Here is a 22,778-nt window from a genome sequence, read left to right on the forward strand (position 1 = left end):
ATCTTTAGACAGTTTACACTTTTTTTGAGAGTTCTTTAATTGAACCTAAAGAGCAGCATTTGATAGGTTGCAGGTAATATGTCACTTGTAGCGCTGAGCTTAACTTCATATGGTGTGATCGTTTTAGACAATGAAATTGATAACAACAACTGTAGTTTCGTCATTCCCTTAATTCGCCCGTGCTGCAACCAGGTTTTGTCGTCTCCATTCGGTTGTCACAATAAATAAATACAGAAATACATTTAAAAAATAAAGAAATCTGACAGATTAGGCGTGTCATATTAATTGAGCGAGCAAATATCCACATGTCAAGAATTATTGACATGTGAAAAGAGAATACAGTGGTCCCTCGCTATAACGCCGTTCACCTGTCGTGGCCTCGGAGTCTCGCGGAGTATTTAGTCCAATTTTGCATGCCTTTTTTTTTTTTTTTACAGTGTTCTGTGTATCTGTTTATAAGAATCTTGTTGCCCAGAAGAGAAAAGAGCGGCAACAACTACTCATAACTGTGTTTCTCAGGACGCAGAGGCCCGATCTGTGAAATACTGGTCAGTCACTATTAATAATTTCTTATGTGTCTGACCTTGTTCGTTGATCATTAAAATTAATTCAGTAGTTCTAAATGCCATCATAATTATTTATAGGAAAACGTTCTATTTTTATTTCTCAAACAAATATTTGGGCCTGAAAACAGTTTGGTATTATTTTCCTACTAAGGTTTGAACTTTGAGAGTGTTTACACAGGAGAGAAAAGTGAGAAAATGTTCATGCCTGATTGAGAAAGTGTATAAACTGTGTAGTGAGGGGTTTTACAGCTTTGAAACATCTATAATAATTGTAAAAAATAACGCTGACTACGTCGCGGTTTCGCGTATTATGGGCTATTTTTTAGAACGTAACTCCAGCAATTAATGAGGGACCACTGTAACACTTTTTTGATTATACTACAAAACAATTGATACAACAGCCGCTTTTGACGCTCTATTGGCACGCGTCGTGATTGGTGGAGTTCTTTTTCTTTGCCGTCTCCCGGCTTCCATGTCGTAAAATGAGGGTGTGTCTGAAGCGGAGTCTGAATATTTATGGGCGTGTTTATTATAATTACAATCGTTTCCAACCACCGCATTTATCAAGATCACGTCAGGCGTACTCCAGAAATGGGCAGGTGCGCACTGCTTGATACAAGTCACGGCAACTTTGGTGTATTTCAAGTTTACGCCGTAAATTTACGCCACAAGTGCGCAACATTAATACATGAGGCCCATTGCGTGTAAACAGTGGTAAGAGATCGTATCCTATAACTTGCTCCACTATCGGATACATGAATACTAGGCCATGGATCAAGCGCATCAACAACAGTACCTGAGGTGTATTCAACAACAACACTCTAGTAAAATTCAGATTTACTATCATCTACTTTTAGAACTCTTGCGACTGACCCATACCATTTTAAGAATTCAGTTACTTCATCAAGTTGCTCATCTCCAGGTATTTCACTCACTATCATCGCATTTGGGACTTTCACAGATTCATGCTCAATAAGTTCCATTTTGGGTACATTATAGCTCAAGATAATGTGAATAAAAAGAAGAAAAAAATGGGCTCCTGGGTATTCTGGCTGAACTATTTCCCATTTTGCAAAATATTAAAGAGATAAATCTGCAAAAATCTCACATTGTGAAGGTGGTTGGTGGAAACTTTTCCTCTCAGTGTCACCAGGATCATCTCTGTCATCAGGACTTAAATCAGCTAAAGCAATAAGAGAGCAAACAACAAACATTTTTCAGAGGAAAACATTTTTGCACCCTGCAGCAACCAAACCAAAAATACAAAAGCACTTACTTGTGATGTTAGGATTGGAGTGATAAAGTCGGTTCCTTTGCATTATCTGTTCTTGTTTTGTTTTGGTGCTTTCATGCAGGTTGTCCAACTGTTTAAGCCCACTACCATTTAACGTAACTGGCTTCTGACTTTTACCACCTACTGCAACAGGAACAGGTCTTAAGTGATGATGACTAACAGAAAGTTAAAAGCAGGAACAAATTATGCTTTGACTTTGATTATGTTCTCACCTACAGTCCTTGTTGATGTTGTGTCACTGAGGATTATCTGCAGGCCGTGGTACTTTGCCCCATGCTTTGCAACCTCTAAAGTCACAAAAGGGCCAGTTTTCATGATGATAGCTGCTGCCCTAAAATCAGTACAAAAAAGACAGCTATATCCAATCAGTTAAATGCCAATTTGTATTTTTACTTTCACATTTGAGCCCATTATGTACAGTAGTGTTCAGAATAATAGTAGTGCTATGTGACCAAAAAGATTAATCCAGGTTTTGAGTATATTTCTTATTGTTACATGGGAAACAAGGTACCAGTAGATTCAGTAGATTCTCACAAATCCAACAAGACCAATCATTCATGATATGCACACTCTTAAGGCTATGAAATTGGGCCATTAGTAAAAAACAAAAGTAGAAAAGGGGGTGTTCACAATAATAGTAGTGTGGCATTCAGTAAGTGAGTTCATCAATTTTGTGAAACAAACAGGTGTGAATCAGGTGTCCCCTATGTAAGGATGAAGCCAGCACCTGTTGAACATGCTTTTCTCTTTGAATCCATTGTGATGAGAGAGCTGAGCAGGGGGGCAAAGCTCTCGATTTACCGATTGATCTACGTTCCGACCCTCACCTATGGTCTTGAGATTTGGCTCATTAACGAAAGAACGAGATCGCGAGTACAAGCGGCCGAGATGAGTTTCCTCCTCAGGATGGCTGGACGCTCCCTTAGAGATAGGGTGAGGCGCTCGGTCACTCGGGAGCAGCTCGGAGTCGAGCCGCTGCTCCTCCATGTCGATAGGAGCCAGCTGAGGTGGCTCGGGCATCTATTCCGGATGTCCCTTGGATGCCTCGCTGGAGAGGCGTTCCAGACACGTCCCACTGGGAGGAGGCCCCGGGGAAGACCCAGGACACACTGGAGGGACTACATGTCTCAGCTGGCTTGGTTCCCCCGGAGGAGCTGGGGGAGGTGTGTGTGGATCGGGAGGTCTGGGCGGCTTTGCTTGAGCTGCTGCCCCTGTGACCCAACTCCGGATAAAGCGGAAGAAAATGGATGGATGGATGCCTGCAACACGTTTCAAAAAAGTTGGGACAGTGGTATGTTTACCACTGTGTTACATCAGCTTAGCTTCTAACAACACTCAATAAGTTTGGGAACTGAGGACACTCATGATTGGGTGTAAAAGGAGCATCCCCAAAAGTCTCAGCCGTTCACAAGCAAAGATGGGGTGAGGATCACCACTTTGTGAACAGCTGCATGAAAAAATAGTCCAGCAGTTTAAGAACAATGTTTCTCAATGTTCAGTTGCAAGGAATTTAGGAATTCCATCATCTACAGTCCATAATATAATCAGAAAATTCAGAGAATCTGGAGAATTTTTCTACATGTAAGCGGCAAGGCCGAAAACCAACATTGAATGCCCGTGACCTTCGATCCCTCAGCCGGCACTGCATTAAAAACCAACATCATTGTGTAAAGGATCTTACCGCCTGGGCTCAGGAATACTTCAGAAAACCATTGTCAGTTAACACAGTTTGTCACTACATCTACAAGTGCAAGCTAAAACTCTACCACGCAAAGCGAAAGCCATACATCAACAACATCCAGAAACACCGCCGCCTTCTCTGGGCCCGAGCTCATTTGAAATGGATAGATGCAAAGTGGAAAAGTGTGTTGTGGTCTGATGAGTCCACATTTCAAATTGTTTTTGGAAATCATGGACGTCATGTCCTCTGGACAAAAGAGCAAAAAGACCATCCAGATTGTTACCAGCGCAAAGTTCAAAAAACAGCATCTGTGATGGTATGGGGGTGTGTTATTGTCCATGGTATGGGTAACTTTCACATTTGTGATGGCATCATCAATGCTGAAAGGTACATATAGGTTTTACAGCAACACATGCTGCCATCCAAGCAACGTCTTTTTCAGGGACGTCCCTGCTTATTTCAGCAAGACAATGCCAAGCCACATTCTGAGAAGTTATTCTGATGTATAGTTATATGTTTGTCAATTTAAAATAAATAAACACAGTGTTTGGACAAAAGTGACAACTGTAGAATAAGCGATTATTAACCTTTCTTGGCTGAGGCCCACCAGGCTTTGACCGTCCACGCTGAGTAGCTGATCCCCAGCTGTTAACATGCCGTTCTGCTCAGAGCAGAGACATGAGCTGTTTTGTCCATTATCAGAAAAATGTACATTTATAGTTCACATAAAACAATCTGTTAGTGCTCACGATTTCAGCTGGTCCTCCCTTGACGATAGATTTGATGTAAATCCCGATGTTTTCTTGCCCTGCCCCCTGCAGCAAATTCATAAGGTCCTTAGTTTTTCCAGGCATTGACTTTACTCAAGCTGCAATATTAATCCTTGTCACCTTGGCAGCCACAATGCTGACCCCGATTCCACCGTTCCCGGGTTTATATAACTTGATGGTCATAATCTCTGGCTCTGTGTGTGCTGCCTGTTGAAGAAAATAACAATAAAATGCTCCTGAAATGAGATGATGTGGTGCCATCTGATACAGTCTGTGGTTTCCTTTACCAAGAATGTGCTCTCTGCTGAGAAACGGTTCACTGAAAAATGCTGTCCAGTCGCCTTCAGAGTTTGACGTTAAAGAGCAGAGACCTGGAATTTAAAAACCAAACATGAAGATTTATTGAGTAGATTGAGCCCCACTGACCCAGCTAAAATACACCACACAACATTATAAAACAAGGTAGCCTGGATCCCATACCTTTGTGGCAAATTGGCTCCAGAAATTCCCTAAAGCCTGGAGGAATTCCTCTCACGGTGTCACAGGAGTATCCTCTGTCGGGCAGCAGGAAGGGCAGGTGGAGGTGTAGGCTCTCCTCCAGCTGGATATCCTGTCCCTCACTTTGCATCAGGGTATCTGCTGAGGCCTCTGCAGTCGTCACTACAGCATCAACCAAATCCTGGGGTTAGACCGACAGCTGGATCAGACACCATCAAACACTGCTATTTGTTTTTAATGGCTTTTATCATTCTGTAACAAGGTTTCAGTGATGGGATGGCCATTGTGGTCTACACAACACCGGTGCTATTTTCCTAGGCTTTGGAAAAGCCTAGGCATGTACCCTGTTACATGCAGTGAGTGAATAGGTCATTTAAGGAACTCTCTAGGTTGTTACCACAATAACTCAACAACAATTAATACAATTACCTTGTACATCTTCTAATCAAAAGGACATGTAATGAGGACAAACCCATTAAAAGTTCTAGTGAACTTTGATGCTCAAAATCAATAGAAAAAGCAACTTTGTTATGCTTATATAAAATCTCACAGACCTGCCTGCCACTTGCAGAACACTGCCACCTGCTGGATGTTTAGTGGCTGCTGGATTAGTTGCAGGTGTGTTTGCCAGTGACAGATGGGGGGAAATGTGCCACATGAGAGGAAAAAACATTATTTTGTGATTGTTTAGCAATTGTTGCATTCCAAAATTCAGAACCCAAAATGTGGAAAAAGTGAAGCGCTGTGAATACTTTCCGGATGTACCATATGCAAACTTGTGCACACCTTTGTTTTGGCTTTTATATTTTTATTTCATTTATGTCATGTTGTTGATATCAGTTGTCACTGGGAGTTTAAATGTCATCATTTTAGAAATCTGAATGTAAAGAAGCCTCTTTTTTTATTTCATGTAATTACAAAATTCATGTAAAAGCTCTAGGGTATACAAACGTCCACCTCCCACTTTGGTCAACAATACCAAAAACATCTAGTTATCAAAAAGTACCATAAACAATAGATTGATGGATTTTAAAGCACTAAGTGTTAAGCCTCGTACCAAAGACATTCAGTCACCACCAGTGACTGAAGGCGACTGTCAGAAAAATAATAATATAATAATAATAACCACCCTGACTCACGGCAGAGGAAGAGGAAGACAGACCTCTTGCTTCAATTTGAAGTCTTTATTACCGTGGCAGTGCCATCACTGAAGCACATTAGCAAAACCTCAGAATATATACAGCATATAACATGGGGGGGTATCTTAGCAACAATTACACAGTCATAACCCTCCCCACATGTCCATTTCTGCTGCCAGAGTTATCTAACCCAAGAAGCGCCAAGACAAACATATTTTTCTCAAATGGGGGAGAGTGGCCTTCTCTTATCTTATTCCCTGAGGAGAGCTGTCTTTTGTCTTTTCACATGAAAAACCCTCAGCATTAAGTGGTCACACTTAAATGTAAAGTTAGCACAATATATATTCAGCATACATAATATCAATTCAAAGAAAACTCCCATCATGATGATAATGAAAAATAATAAAGCACAAGAACCTTTCCAACAGTGACAACTGGATGTCTTTGGTACTAGGTCTAGCTCTTTTTGGAGGCTCCTTGTGATCCCGTGTTGTCAAATGAGACGAGACTTCGGGAGACTCATATGATGAGTATCACTTGCATGGTGAGGGAACATCAGCTTCAACATTTTGGCCATGTGGTATATTTCTGTGGGTATCATCCAGCACACAGGTGCCTCAGTGCTGACGACAAGGCGAAGGGGACGGCCACATTTCACCTGACCGAGAAAGGTAGATGGTTACTTTTGAGAGTTGGGGTATGGACTGATTATCTGCCTGGGTGGTTGTTATCCTTGGACCCAAGGTGGCTCCGTATTGTAACGGATGCAGGAATGCGCGGCACCAGCTCATGACAGTCAGTGCCGGTCCAAGCTGTGCTGATTTTAGTATGTTGGCGGGCAGGGGAGCTACTATGAATTCTGCACCTACTCTGTATTCTGTCTCCATTTTCTGCAGGCTATTCCTCTTGACATAAAAAAAAAAATTCTTCGCTCATTTGTCCCAGAAAGCACCAGAAGCCTAGAATAAGTAGAAGGATATTACTGGAGTACTCACGGGGGGGATGTGGGGTTCGTCGGCTGCACAGACGTAGTTGGTTAGTAACGTTTGCAGCTGCAGCTAGTTCAGCTTAAAACAGGTGTCCTGGATGTCCTTTGCATCTCGTATTAAGTACTTATTCATGGTCAGGAGGGTTGTTGCCTAGAAACAGCCGACTATTTTAAAACAGTGGCTCAAAATAAAAAGCTCAAAAGCAAAATCAAGTTCAGATTTGCTGTACTGTAAAAATGTGAATTGATGAAATCGTGCTTGAAACTGCAGGCACAGACCTGGATGATGTGTCCTAGGTGACAGTCAGCAGCCAGCTCTAGGCCCTGCCTCTCCGCCCAGGCTCTGATCGGAGTGACCCGCTGGCGAAGAGCTGCTCCCCTGTAGCGGGAACACAAACCTGGACAGTTGACCTTTGTGCTCATCAGCTGGTTAAAGAGCCAGGCGTTGATGAAATGGAAGAGTTGAGAATAAAGCTGGATAGTGAGCGCGGGATTGACTCGACAGCGGCGGAACATCGACATGGTGTTCATCAAGGTGTTCAACACCATCTCTGCAACACAGTGTTTGAGAAAGACTGCATCGTGTATCAACATCACATCTACTAAATGTGTCCTAAATTTTATGGTGTAGTAAACTAAAAGTGTAACTTTTTTACCCGTGCCAGCAGGTGGTGTACCGTCTTGCCCCAAATCAATCAAAAAAGTGGGCAGGTTCTTTCTCAGCTCTTTCTGTAGGCACTGTTTCAGACAACTTAGACAATAGAAACACATATTCTGCATTATAGATCACATTAAAGTTACGTTGGACCTTTACACTAAATATGATTCTATTCTGATTTTTTTTTAAACTGCAACTATATTCTTGTATTATATCTTCATACACTTCCAAGAATTGGTTTTCAAAAATTACAATATTCCCACTACATTCGCATCAATTTTACATGGCCACACTGTAAATGTGTAGACTCCTGTAACATTGTTGCTAAACATTTCTGTGTCATCACATCATTTTTAGGGATGGTGATGTTTGAAAGTTCTGTAGACTCCCAGGAATGTTGGTGTAGGTGTTATTCAAGTAACACTCATATATGTTGAAAGCGTTGTTTATACATCTTGAATGTGATGGAAAATTTCCAGTGCTCCCAGCCAGGATTGAATCGGTGACCCTTCACATGATGGTCAGGTGTCTTACAACAGATCCACCTTTGTTCGCAATACAAACACATGAACATGTATATGTTTGGTCTTCTTCAGTGTGGTAGCAATCTTACTGGGAGTCTATGGAATGACACTGTGGGCACCTTTAAACCTCAACTAAAATGTTTCATTTCCATAGTCGGGGCTCAATAGTAGCGCTTGTCTGCTTGACATTAGCAGGTGAAATGGTGCTATTGGACTAGTGCTCCACGCCCATATATTGCCCCATATTTCAAGTTAAATTTCTTCCATTTTTATAAATGGTCTACATTTATATAGCACTTTTCCATCTGCATCAGACACTCCAAGCGCTTTACAATTATACCTCACATTCACACAAACACACTCACACACCGATGTCAGGGTGCTGCCATGCAAGCCGCTCACTACACACCGGGAACTCTGGGATTAAGGACTTTGCCCAAGGGCCCTTAGTGATTTTCCAGTCAGTCTGGGGTTTGAACTGAGGATTGTCTGTTCTCAAGCCCAATGCTTAACCACTAGACCATCACCTCCCCAAATCTTGTCAAAATCAACGTGTTTCAGTGATGTTCCTGGGGCTGCAGAAGCATATTTCTGATTGACTGATTTAGGATAAATGAATCCTAATTCTCTCAGTCTGTGCACGTTTCCCCCTTACTTCATCTCACATGTTTAGTGTTGGAGTGAGCAGGCACATGCAGCTCAGCATTCAGCACATAGTACAAAGATTTTAATTAATTTCCATTAATTTAATTTTATATAGTGCCAAATCACAATAAAGCTGTTTCAAAGCGCTTCATGCGAGCAGTAATTTTAAAAGCAGTGTCTTTGCTGTTTTTGAGCGCAGTGTCAATGCAATAAATAATCGGCAGTGCCCCCAGGGTGAAAACTAAAAAAAAAAACATTTATTTCATTGTCCTTTTCTTCAAATATGCACCATGTGTTTTTTTCTTGGATGGCACATGATGGAAACTTCTCACCATAGCACTTTACACATAAGTAAATACGTTTATTAGTGTGGGTTTTATTCCTGCTCACAGAATGTGACCATCTTTGACATGGGCATAGACAGCAGGGCAAAGGGTGAGAACAGCCCCCAAACCCCTTATGCCGCATTGACACCGGACGCCACGTGAGTGACGGCAGCGAGAGGTTGCCATGTAATCCCTATGAAAGGACACGTTGTGGCGCCACAAAAGACAAAGCCACACAATGCGACGCGATGGCCGCAAATAAAGCGACACGAATAAAGTGATTTTGAGTGACTGGCGCATTTGTGGCACAATATCACATTGCATCGCATCGTCCTCTTCCCCAAGTTGAAAAATCGGAACTTTTTCATCTTGTCGTGCCACGATGACCAATCAGGCACTAGATATGTAGTGATGTGGAGATGTCTGGAGTTTATACTTGATGTGGACATATCCTGTCTCTGGCAATCAGCCTGTGAGCAGGACTTATGTCCCTTTTGCCCTTTATTTAACACAATTATGACAGAGTTTGAGGGGAGAGCGAGGAACTGCAGCAGCAGCCAGTTTTTTTTTTCTTTGTTCACATGTGTGCACGTGAAAGGGACAGGAGGTCCTCAAACTGGGTCCCAGAGAGGCGGAAGTACCGCTTAAAGCGGCCATCATCCAGACGCAGCTCCTGTAGCAAATGATGAAACTCCCCGAATTGGGAACGTCTCATGAGGATGTTGTGAACCCAGGGTCGGCGTCGCTGGTGACATTTGTCAGCTTTCCACAACAAATAGAGCACAGCAACTTGCTCCGTGTGATCAAGGTCCACCATGTTGACTTGACTGCGAGCAGAATGGAAGCTCCTCCTATTTGATGACGCATTGGGGTGAATTTTTGCAGCGAAGGTTTCCGTCCAAGCAGAGCGACACACCGGGCGATGGTGGCACGTCCATCACCAGGCGAGGGACGTGAATTTGTGGCGTCACGTGGCGTCCGGTGTGAGCGCGGCATTAGGGAATAAAGATCCACTTTTGAATACATTTTTACAACATTTTGCACATACTGCTGCTACTAATACTATTACTACTAATAATAATAATAATAACAATAATGAATATATTTTCAACAACTAAAATATTCAGCCAGTATTACGCGGAATGTCCTAGTTAACTCCTACAATTTCTTAATGCAGATCAGAGCTGTTAACTTGTCAAGCATGCACAATGCATTGATTTTTTTTTTTTTTTTTTTAACATGCTTCTGTGCAAATGCAATATCTAGGAAAATACAAGTATTTGACTGGGGCTCTGTATCAGCAGAAACTCACTATGTATGAGTGTGTCTGTGTGTGTCTATATATATATATATATATATATATATACATACACTGTATATATAAGTGGGCTATCCTTTTTGACTTTCACTTTTGATACTCTGTGTGCTTCTTACTCTGTGTACTGCTATACAATGCTGCTTCTTCCCAAGGATCAAAAAAGTTCTGTATAATCTAATGTGGCAACTAAATCTTCTCATTGAAACTTTACTCTTGTTAAAGCAGTTTTTTTACTCACTACAATTAGTTACTGAATTACTTTCTTTATAAATTGTGATTATTCTCTGAGGGTTATTTAAAAATTGAGGTGCAGTAACTCATATCTTATCTGTAAGCTTTGTGCACCAGGTGAAGCAGATCGGTCTGACTTTGCTGTGTGAGTGGACTGAGATCTTTGTCATTTTTTAGGAAATTTAGCAGCTCAGAGGAGTTCGCCATCCACAAGGCGAGAGCAACGGCAACAACCTGCTGCCTCTACATAGCAAACACAGCAAAAATACAGGCCACAAAGTTTCAACAATCACAGGTATATTTCCTCTGCACAGTGTGAACCAAGCAAACTATCATTATTATTATTTTAACTATTTGATCTGATAGCCACTTCTGGAAAGTCGCTGTGTGCTTCTGTCTGAAGAAGGCTCTAAACTTATCTCAGGGTTGCAGCATCTTTCCAAATTACTTTATTTAAAAGGTTTGGGATTAGGACTAAAAAGCTTTGTGTTAGGGATTAATTTTTGTGAAATACATAAAAACTCCAAAGACCTTTCTACTTTGGGGCCTGTTTTGTCTATATAAGCTTTCTTAACCATTTTTCTTTTTTTATTGTTCATGACAAATACTATGTATCGAGACAGAGGTACTGTCATTATTGAGAGGCGATACAATTTTGAATTGCACATCTCTGTTGTACAGTAGTGTTCAGAATAATAGTAGTGATATGTGACTAAAAAGATTAATCCAGGTTTTGAGTATATTTCTTATTGTTACATGGGAAACAAGGTACCAGTAGATTCAGTAGATTCTCACTAATCCAACAAGACCAAGCATTCATGATATGCACACTCTTAAGGCTATGAAATTGGGCTATTAGTAAAAAAAGTAGAAAAGGGGGTGTTCACAATAATAGTAGCATCAGGTGTTGACGCTACAAACTCAAAACTATTATGTTCAAACTGCTTATTTAGTAATCCTGTGAATCACTAAACTAGTATTTAGTTGTATAACCACAGTTTTTCTTGATTTCTTCACATCTGCGAGGCATTAATTTTGTTGGTTTGGAACCAAGATTTTGCTCGTTTACTAGTGTGCTTGGGGTCATTGTCTTGTTGAAACACCCATTTCAAGGACATGTCCTCTTCAGCATAAGGCAACATGGCCTCTTCAAGTATTTTGACATATCCAAACTGATCCATGATACCTGGTATGTGATATATAGGCCCAACACCATAGTAGGAGAAACATGCCCATATCATGATGCTTGCACCACCATGCTTCACTGTCTTCACTGTGAACTGTGGCTTGAATTCAGAGTTTGGGGGTCGTCTCACAAACTGTCTGCGGCCCTTGGACCCAAAAAGAACAATTTTACTCTCATCAGTCCACAAAATATTCCTCCATTTCTCTTTAGGCCAGTTGATGTGTTCTTTGGCAAATTGTAACCTCTTCTGCACATGTCTTTTATTTAACAGACGGACTTTGCGGGGGATTCTTGCAAATAAATTAGCTTCACACAGGCATCTTCTGTCACAGCACGTACAGGTAACTCCAGACTGTCTTTGATCATCCTGGAGCTGATCAATGGGTGAGCCTTTGCCATTCTGGTTATTCTTCTATCCATTTTGATGGTTGTTTTCCGTTTTCTTCTACGCGTCTCTGTTTTTTTTTTTTGTCCATTTTAAAGCATTGGAGATCATTGTAGATGAACAGCCTATAATTTTTTGCACCTGCATATAAGTTTTCCCCTCTCCAATCAACTTTTTAATTAAACTACGCTGTTCTTCTGAATAATGTCTTGATCGTCCCATTTTCCTCAGGCTTTCAAAGAGAAAAGCATATTCAACAGGTGCTGGCTTCATCCTTACATAGGGGACACCTGATTCACACCTGTTTGTTCCACAAAATTGACGAACTCACTGACTGAATGCCACACTACTATTATTGTGAACACCCCCTTTTCTACTTATTTTTTTACTAATAGTCCAATTTCATAGCCTTAAGAGTGTGCATATCATGAATGCTTGGTCTTGTTGGATTTGTGAGAATCTACTGAATCTACTGGTACCTTGTTTCCCATGTAACAATAAGAAATATAGTCAAAACCTGGATTATTCTTTTTAGTCACATAGCACTACTATTATTCTGACCACTACTGTATACTACGTAAAGTAAAATTGTTTTATTTATGTATTTTTTAAACAACACGACCTCTTGTCCAACAATAAGACACAATACAATTTTTGTTACAGTTTTGTAGTAATTTATGCTGTTAATGTAGGTGATATTTCAAGTTTGCTTCAGAACTTAGCCTTGATTTCATAGAATGGTAAAAGCTGTGTCTTGCCTTGATGACCTTTGCGGTCATGGCCACCACTTTGTCTGTGAGCGATGTCACTGTGTGCGTGTGCTCTGACGGCGGTGAGGCTTGTCGGGAGCGGCCTTGCAGAGTGAAGCGCGCCGCAGCATAGAGGACGTATGCAGGTGACAGCTTAAAATGAACTGTGGAGCTGTTGGTGTAATTTATGACTGCAGACAGGAAGGCTTCTTCCACTGAAATGTTCAAATGCACCAGCAGGCGGCACACCGACATAGTGAGAAAAAACACAAAACAAAACAAGACAGCGGACAATTAATAACTATTAAATGCAGAGGAAAAACACTGAAAGAAGCTTTTTTTTTTAAAAATATACTCACAGTTCTCAGTGAATTTAATCCCAATGGGTAACTCAGGCTGATCTGTTCAATATAGTCAAATATAATGCAAGTCAAATAATAAAAATAAAAACACAAAATTAATGCAACAATGAAGATATGGTTATGTTATGTAACAGAGTCCTTACTCATTGATTTCCTCATATTTGTGTTGGATATAAGGAAGTAGAATGAACAAATTTATCAGTTTATTTTCCCGTTACTCACCAAACTGTTGTTTTGTGTTTTCTCTGCCTTCTTTCATCTCCAGTTTAGACGCTTGTTTGTCAGTTGACCTGGAACTTTTTGGAAAATTAGATATTATCCTGAACATTCAATATTTTCCAGAAAACAAAAACTTATCATAATTAAAAAAAAAAAAAAACCTTTTTACCCGTCCTCATCCCTCGAAACTTTCATTTTATTCTTGTCATTCTGTGAAAAGGTCCTTTTGAAGTTTGCAATTACTCTGTCTTTTTCCTTTTTCTTGTTGCACTTTTCCTTTATCACACATAATTATATGAGATTATGTTAAAGACACACAACCTGATGTAGGTGATGATTTAGCTTTGTGATGTAATGAGGTGAGTAGATGGTTGAGGCGTACCTCCAGAACCTCCTCGTCTTTCCTGAGCACAAAGCGTCCTTCTCTACTGCTGGCCTTCCAGTTTAACTGAACAACCAAAGGTCTTTCATTCAGATCCAGTTTGCGTTCTTGTGCCGTGTGTAAAGCAAAAAAAGGATTAAAACATAGTTGACTCAACTGAGGAAGATAGAACATACAGTAGTGTTCAGAATAATAGTAGTGCTATGTGACTATAAAGATTAATCCAGGTTTTGAGTATATTTCTTATTGTTACATGGGAAACAAGGTACCAGTAGATTCAGTAGATTCTCACAAATCCAAAAAGACCAAGCATTCATGATATGCACACTCTTAAGGCTATGAAATTGGGCTATTATTAAAAAAAAAGTAGAAAAGGGGGTGTTCACAATAATAGTAGCATCTGCTGTTGACGCCACAAATTCAAAACTATTATGTTCAAACTGCTTTGTTAGCAATCCTGTGAATCACTAAACTAGTATTTAGTTGTATAACCACAGTTTTTCATGATTTCTTCACATCTGCGAGGCATTAATTTTGTTGGTTTGGAACCAAGATTTTGCATGTTTACTAGTGTGCTTGGGGTCATTGTCTTGTTGAAACACCCATTTCAAGGGCATGTCCTCTTCAGCATAAGGCAACATTTCCTCTTCAAGTATTTTGACATATCCAAACTGATCCATGATACCTGGTATGCGATATATAGGCCCAACACCATAGTAGGAGAAACATGCCCATATCATGATGCTTGCACCACCATGCTTCACTGTCTTCAATGTGAACTGTGGCTTGAATTCAGAGTTTGGGGGTTGTCTCACAAACTGTCTGCGGCCCTTGGATTAAAAAAGAACAGTTTTACTCTCATCAGTCCACAAAATATTCCTCCATTTCTCTTTAGGCCAGTTGGTGTGTTCTTTGGGAAATTGTAACCTCTTCTGCACATGCATGCTTGGCCTTGTTGGATTTGTGAGAATCTACTGAATCTACTGGTACCTTGTTTCCCATGTCACAATAAGAAATACAGTCAAAACCTGCATTAATCTTTTTAGTGACATAGCACTACTATTATTCTGAACACTACTGTATGTAGCTTTACATCCCCAACAGTTTCTGTTGAGAATACTTGAACTGGGGGGGGTTCGGGGTTTATCGTCTTGTCATGTAAATACTGTTGTATATTTTCTTGTTGTATATATTTGTAACTACATTTTGTATCTGGATTTTTTGGACTCAAAGTACTGAGCCCTCATTTATCAAATTGTGTGGAAAAGGTTCTAAATGCTTTAGTCCATGTGTAAGTACAAAAACAACAAGTTGCTTTTTATTTGGCTCTCTCTGGGATGAGAGCAAGTACAGCCCCCTTAAAAAAGGAGTTTAAATATATGAGAATTTTGTTGGTGCGTGTTGGGCAGGTAGCTCAGTTGAGAAGGAGTCCGTCTGGCAATATGTAGACTAGGGTTGACATCTCGGTTATACTACCTGTCTGTGTCCTTTGACAAGACACTTAATGTGTCTGTCCACCCAGCTGTAAAAATGGATACCAGCCTTTGGTTGAGGAGTTAACCTGTGTTGGACTGATGTCCTGTCCAGAGGGAGTCATCTGCCTCACTCTATGGAATCTGGAGATGTAGTTTACCAAACTTAATTGATGTGCATCAGTCTCATTACACTCTTCACAGAATAGATGGACTCAAGCTTAGAGAAGAGGTGAATTCTAACATTTGCTAGGAGCTTCAAGAAGAACTGTAGTTCGTGTCTCTACACCCCAAAACACCAGACTGCCCTTGCAATGCCATGCCTGTTGCACCACTGACAGGAGGTCGTACCCTGCAACCAAGCAGTGCTGGACATGGGCGTCTATGTATTAGAGACCCAAGATGGACTCAACTTTGGTTTCAATTAAGGACTCTGTTTTTGTTGCTCTTCTGTTTCTTCTGATTGTAAAGAAATTCTTGTACAATCTGTAAAAACCTTGCAACTGTTAGAATGGCCTAAACAGTGGGTCACCCCACTGCGTCTGGTCTGTTTGAGGTTTCTTCCTCATTATGATCAGACGGAGTTTTTCCTTACCACTTGTCTCCTGTGTGCTTGCTCGGGGGGGTTGGTAAGGTTAGACTTACTCATGTGAGGCGCCTTGAGGTAGCTTTGTTGTGATTTGGTGCTATATAAATGAAAATAAATTGAATTGAATTGATGTCATAGAAAAGAGCAAGCTGTGGTGGCCAGAGCATCTGATTAAGATGCTTCCTGCAGACCAACTTTCTAGATGTTCCAAGTACATTCAGCTGGGAGAAGATCCCAAGTTAAACCAAGAACATTCTAGAGGGATTATACCTCAGGTGCTTACATGGGCTTGTTGAGCAGGTAACTCATAGGAATTGGGCTATTAATATGTAGACTTGGGTTCAATTCTCAGTTACCTTCCCTCCCTGTGTCCTTCGACAAAACACTTCACACGCCCCAGTTTCCCTAGTTGTAAAGAGATACCGTCCTTGGCTTGGGAAGTAACTGGAAATAAAATGGCTTCCCATCCAGGGGGAGTTTGGACTCTCATCCACTTCATACTATGGAATCTGGGGTAAGCACCAATACCTCAGGCCCTATGCATGACTTACTTTTGAGCTAATATAATTAACCTTATGCAACTCTGAACCCTCTCCAAATAAGAAATGATAAAGCAACAAAATATAATAGTGAAATATTATTTTTAAAAAGTGCAATATCTGTACAGATTACAGACACGTATTTAAAGTCAGTCACTACCTAGATTAGTTCATAGCTAATTGAGTGCTTACCCTGACTGGTGTGGATCTCATAGAGGGAACAAGAAGACGTCAGCATTTTCATATCTGGTCTGCCTTTCACACTGAATCCGTCAAATGCGTCAAAACTCGGTCTAAAAAGCATTATTTTCAATGAAACGCGTTGCGTTTTAGATGCGTCAGATGCGTCGCGTCAAAAGCCGAGCTAAACCGACGCATCTAACGGGAGCGCGCATTGCTGCTTGTCAGCAGGCTGACGGAGTCAAAGTTCAAGCCAATCCAACTTCCGACCTGCTGAGCTGTGACGTACCTTTGCGTTGTCCAATAGGAACGACGCGTCGGGCCAAAACATGGAAGACGGGTGGCAGAAACCGCATTGGCCGCCATCTTGGAAGGGGCGTCCTACCTATGGCAGAAACCACTGATCTCTACAAAATGGATCGGTGGAAACCACTGATCCGTGCAAAACAGAAAGTGGCAACATTTTCTCCTGCATGATCTTCAAAATAAAAGCGCATCACACCATGAAATGTGAGGTTCTGTTGGGAAACAAAAATAGTCATACTTTTATCATACCTATAAGGTGTTTTGTATTTGTATTTCACATTGGTATTTCTTGTTTTTTGATTCATTCTAGCACCAATAATTGAATTGAATTGAATTGAATTTATTTATTTATCCGGCACACAGCTGAGCAAAAACAAAGGCAATAAAAAAACATAAAAGAAACAATGTACGAAGAACCCGTGTGGCCGAAAGGGTGAAGGCAGAAGCAAAGCTTATAAGCACCCTCCCCTTATACCATTAAAAATAAAGAATGTATATATACATATACACATACATACATACATACATACACACATACACATACGGGGTCTGTTAGAAAAGTATCCGACCTTTATATTTTTTTGCAAAAACCTGATGGATTTGAATCACGTGTGCTTGCATGAGCAAACCTTGAACCTTCGTGCGCATGCATGAATTTTTTCACACCTGTCGATTGCGTCATTTGCTGGTAAGCAGCCTTTGTGTGAGGATGGGTGTAGTCTCTCGTCGGATTTTCTTTGCAAGGAAAATGGCGGAATGACTGGAGCAGCGCGACTGCATCAAATTTTGCCAGAAACTGGGCGACAGCCAGGTGGAAACCATTTGGAAGATTCAGAAGGCTTTCGGTGACGATCCTCTGGGCATCACACAGATTAAGGAGCGGTACAACCGGTTTAAAGACGTCCACACAATGGTGGAGAGCAAGCCGCGCTCCGGTCGGCCATCAACATGCTGAAATGACCAGATCATTTACAAAGTGAACACTGTGGTGATGTGAGACCGTCGTGTGACTGTCCGAGAAATTGCGGAAGAGGTGGACATCAGCACTTTTTTGGCACATTCCACTGTGACAGAAGATTTGGCCATGAAAAGAGTTGCAACGAAATTCATGCCGATGGCTTTGGCACGAAGCTGACGGCGGAACAAAAGCACCTCCGTGTTGAAGTCTCACAGGACATGCTGTGACATGCCCAGCTCTTCCACAATTTCTCGGATAGTCACATGACTGAAAAGCCACTGAAAGCCGTCTGAATCTTCCGAATGGTGGAAGAGGTGGGCATCATTTTTCGGAGTCCAGCATTACTTCACAGACCAAATTTGCACCACAGATAAATATTAGGGTATGGAAGACTCCACTGGATTTTGGAGGTGATCCAGATCTGGATTGGCAGATACATTTGGTGATTTCTTTTCTTCTTCAGTTATGTTTTGTTATTGTTTTATGTTGTGTGTTGTTTTATTTCTATTTCACCTTCAGATGTCTAGTTTTCAGTCACCTTGTGTTCTTTTTATCACAAACATTTGTTTTTCCGGCTCCCTTATTGTTGCACCTGTCGTTCATTAGTTTGTTTAGTATTTAAGCACTCTCTGCTCTCTGTCTATTGTTGGTTCATTCTATCTGTTTGCTGCCATCATTGTGTGAGTATTTTGTTGATCCCAGCTATTCCCTCTTGTCTTGGAGTTTGCGGTTTCCTGCATAGTCGGTGTTTTGCCACCTCCTTATTTTTGCAGTTACATTTTATGCTTGTTGGCCTTGTGAACTGTTTGGACATTTTTGTGCACTTGCTTTATATAATAAACCACCTGGGTTTTTGGACACACCTCCTGTCTCTTCGCTGTCTGCAATTTTGGGTTCCCATCTTCAGTAAATCATAACACTCTCCATAGTAAAAAATTAAACATATCAATAAAATGAAAACAGCATACAAGACAAGTCAAAATGCAAACACCAAATTAAAAACATGATGCAAACTACCAAATATAAATAAGGTGAGATAAGATAAATGAGATTACAGCAACTCACCTCATCTGGTTGGCTTATTTCAAACAAGTCCAGTCTGTTATTGTTCCACTGTCTGATGGCTTCAGATAATTTCCCTCTTTCTGCCTCCTCTGGCATTTTTTAATTTCTGATTGTTGTTGTTTTTTTCCAGGAAAAGATGAAAAATCCTGTCAGAGAAAAGTTGTTATTTGTCCTGGATGCTGAAGCTCCTTATCTGCAGTCTCCCTTTGTAATAAACACTTTACGCCATGCATGAGCTTTTAAACATGACAGTCTAATTCTACCCCACATCCAAGTCCACCATCAGACCCCCTCCCCCTGTCCCCCCGCCCTAATTTAACACAATAAATCTTCATTATGTGAGGCAAAGAAAAAAAATGTCCCAAATCATCCATCAGTCCCTTATAATTTGAATGACTATTTCTGTTATCACACTATTTCCAGTAGGAAAAATATTTTTTATTCCTGTTTGTTGCTAAAATAGTTCTGCTAAACTACTTTTGACATTTTAATCATGCAGTATCATATAGTGCATAGCGAGGGACGCAAAAACATTTTTTTTACACTCTTCCAAAATTCGGTATGATGGATTATCATCCCAGTTTTTATCACGGCCCAAATATTTACGCTTGAAGGAATCACATTTCCCATGCATACCAGTGATTTTCAGCACAATGTGTGGTTATGTGTCCTCCCATGTGTATGTGGGGCAGCTTTTGTTGGCCGCTCTCAAGCTTTCTGGGTAAACCTACAATGGAACAAAAGTTTCAACAAAACAACCCCCTCAATTATACAGTGGTGTAAAAGAGAGAGAAACATTTATGTAGGACACTGAGTATAAAACCTTCTTTCTGTTTCATGACTGATTCAAATACATCGTTTTAATACTGTTTATATTTTCACACTCGTACGTGCAGCAGGTCACATCTGGCTGGGAGCATCACCGCTTCCACCATTACTACCAGCCCAGCCTCATGTTGTTTTTCATGATACCATCATGAAATGCTTCACATCTACATGATGTGGTCAAGTTTAGCTCACTATTTTTAGTGTTAAACCCTAATCCTAACCATAACAGGCCTCATGATAAGTAATTTATCCTAAACTTATGATCTGTTGTTTTTTCAAACTTATACAAAAACAAATCTTGAGAAAAAAAATACAGTATGCGATAGTTAATAATTATTAAGAGCCTGTTCTTTCATATTTATGAATACATTTTACCACATTGCAGTTGTTTTTTTAATGAGAATTCAACCTATCATTCTTTTTGAGTTCTACACATGTGGTGATACCTTATTTACACCAGAATGTTAATAAAATCAATGCTGGCTACTCTCAGAATAAAGTACTTATATCCACAGTTTCAAATTGCATAAGTCAAATGGTGTCCACTTTATGGTCTTCTCAAAACATTAAAATTACTGTTCGGGATGCTCAGAATGCATCTGAGCTTATCTAGAAACCGTTGGCTTCTGGGGGCCTAAAGCGGCCCCCAGACCCCCAGCCTATGGGCTTTGTCCCCCCCAATTTCTAGTTCTAAATTGCGCGCTTGTGTATGCTGTACAGTTATTACACCCGTTCAAAAGAATAGTTCAAAGACATCATTAAAAGCCCCAGAAGTGGCTTTATAAAAGGTTAACCTGCATTTATGAGTAGAAGTATATCAGTATTGTTTTTATGTAAGTCCCTTCGGCTGCTCCCTTGTTTGCACTCGGAGTCGCCACAGCAAATCCAAGGTGGATCTGCATGTTGAATTGGCACAGGTTTTACGCTGGATGCCCTTCCTGACGCAACTCCACATTACATGGAAAAATGTGGCAGGGGTGGGATTTTTGTTTTTATGTAACTTGTTCAAATGGTCCAGTTCATGGAAAAATAGGATACCAAGCTAACATTTTTATTTTTAGCTTCTAAATGGACAAGAAACGTACACGGTAGATAAACAACAAATTTTAAGTAAAGCGTTCAACATTTCTATGTATCTTCCTGAATAACAGCAGAACAAAAATCATATTACTCTTAAAATGTTGAGTGAACACAATGAACATCTTAATTTGTCACTTCTACATGTTCTATCCCATTTCATTAAGAAGTTATAACTGATGTTTGTAACTTAACAGTGGTCGTGGAATAATGCTTATGAGGAACAAACTACTAACAAACGGTGCATGTATTCTGATTTCCAGGTTATGTTTTTAAATCATGACCAACACGTAAAATGATCAGTAGACCAAAAGACAAATTAGACCAAAATAAGAATTAAAGATCACACTGCACATGCTGGACAACATCATTAGCAAAAGGCTGAAACACTGAAATACTATGAAATTTTGCCTATTGAGGGATACATTTCTAAGTACAGTTTTCCAATGAGAAATTTTAAATTTGAGCTTGATATCCATTTTTCCAAGATTCAGGAGAGTTTATTCCATCCAAAAAGAGTGGATACCAACTTCTACTCAAAAATGCTGGTTCCTGCAAAAAAAAATGGCGGCAAGTGGTCACATGACGTTCATGGCCAGGGTGTGTATGTAAACTTCTGAATATAACTGTAAATAAAAGATGTAATAAACAAACATAAATATAACCTCCTCCGCACACGATACCTCAATGATTGTTCTCTAAAATGTGTACTTCAAATTTTTCTCAGATTTTTATTTTTTATTACCTTAAGATCTATGAAATGTGATAACATCTTTTATATGAAAGTATAAGCATAATTTACTTGATGAAAATTGGAGTTCTTTAGGTGTCAGGTTGCCAAGATTAATTTTATTTTATTTTATTTTATTTTTGGTGGTTTCACACTCTAACGCCTTGGCTGCGTCTCTGTGCACTAATCTCGTTAACACCGTTAAAGCCTGACAACATCTTTTCATCAAGAAATGAATGCAATCCAAACCAATAACTGTGCAATAAATCAGTTTTCCAGTAATTTATGCTGACTTCATGTGTAACACTGAGGGTATATTTGGTGTAAACTGTGCATATGTGAAGAGAATCTTGAAATGTTCCAGCTCATCAAAGCTTGCAAATCCTCTAAAATAATTAATCCTTCATATGCCTTCAGTTTGTCTTATGACAGAAAACAGTATAAAAACATGAGACGGGCACATTATAGACCAAAGCATCAGTCACATTTCTCCTGCACCTGCTGAGCATGAACCAAGATTATTTTCTTGCTTCTCAGAGATCACAGTTTGTCATCTTTTCTCACACGTTTCTTGCCATCTGTCCCCACCTTTCCTTCCCTGATCTGCTATATGTGGTAAAAAACACATTTAGTTGCTCTGCCTTTTGCACTATGCATGAATAATAGTCCATGTGAAAGCAAGAGTGTATGTTGCATTTGCTGCCCTGTTGCTGTTGCTTTGACACTTGTAAAGTTGCTACTCGTAGATTTAAGATGATTTCTAATTGATGCGGGTGTGAGTTTATGTTAAATTTGTTAAATTTGCCTTTAAAGTAGGTACATATTTATACCAATGTCAGCACTAAAGAATGGAGAATAATTGGCTCTTGTCCGGTCAGGGGGCATGTGCTGGTCTATGATCAGACCTGACTAGACCTGAAACCCAAATCCAGGAACCAATTATTCCTTTTGTTTATACACTTCCTAAGGTTCTACGTACGTTGTAAACCGGCTTATGTAAGGCACATCTGAATGTGGTGTCCTTTAAATACCATAAGTACACTATGCTGGACCTTGTGGTGATTGGTGGTTTGTGGCCCACTCCTTTTCTACTTCCACATGATAGCAGTCCAC

General features: G+C 40.2%; 1 protein-coding gene across 1 annotated transcript in view; it reads right to left on the reverse strand.

Moving 5' to 3' along the window:
* The window catches only part of LOC117531886 (afadin), a 31,474-nt gene that overhangs the window by 8,385 nt on the left and 311 nt on the right, over positions 1 to 22,778 (reverse strand). Inside the window, 18 exon segments of the mRNA XM_034195078.1 lie at positions 1,675 to 1,749; positions 1,843 to 1,983; positions 2,073 to 2,191; positions 4,129 to 4,202; positions 4,291 to 4,356; positions 4,432 to 4,514; positions 4,599 to 4,682; positions 4,792 to 4,990; positions 6,944 to 7,087; positions 7,216 to 7,487; positions 7,593 to 7,689; positions 10,738 to 10,881; positions 12,968 to 13,173; positions 13,318 to 13,359; positions 13,543 to 13,610; positions 13,709 to 13,815; positions 13,922 to 14,028; positions 16,714 to 16,784. Coding sequence (XP_034050969.1) covers positions 1,675 to 1,749; positions 1,843 to 1,983; positions 2,073 to 2,191; positions 4,129 to 4,202; positions 4,291 to 4,356; positions 4,432 to 4,514; positions 4,599 to 4,682; positions 4,792 to 4,990; positions 6,944 to 7,087; positions 7,216 to 7,487; positions 7,593 to 7,689; positions 10,738 to 10,881; positions 12,968 to 13,173; positions 13,318 to 13,359; positions 13,543 to 13,610; positions 13,709 to 13,815; positions 13,922 to 14,028; positions 16,714 to 16,784 — 2,099 coding nt within the window.

Source organism: Thalassophryne amazonica, chromosome 19 (assembly GCF_902500255.1).
Source record: "Thalassophryne amazonica chromosome 19, fThaAma1.1, whole genome shotgun sequence".
Classification (NCBI taxonomy): domain Eukaryota; kingdom Metazoa; phylum Chordata; class Actinopteri; order Batrachoidiformes; family Batrachoididae; genus Thalassophryne; species Thalassophryne amazonica.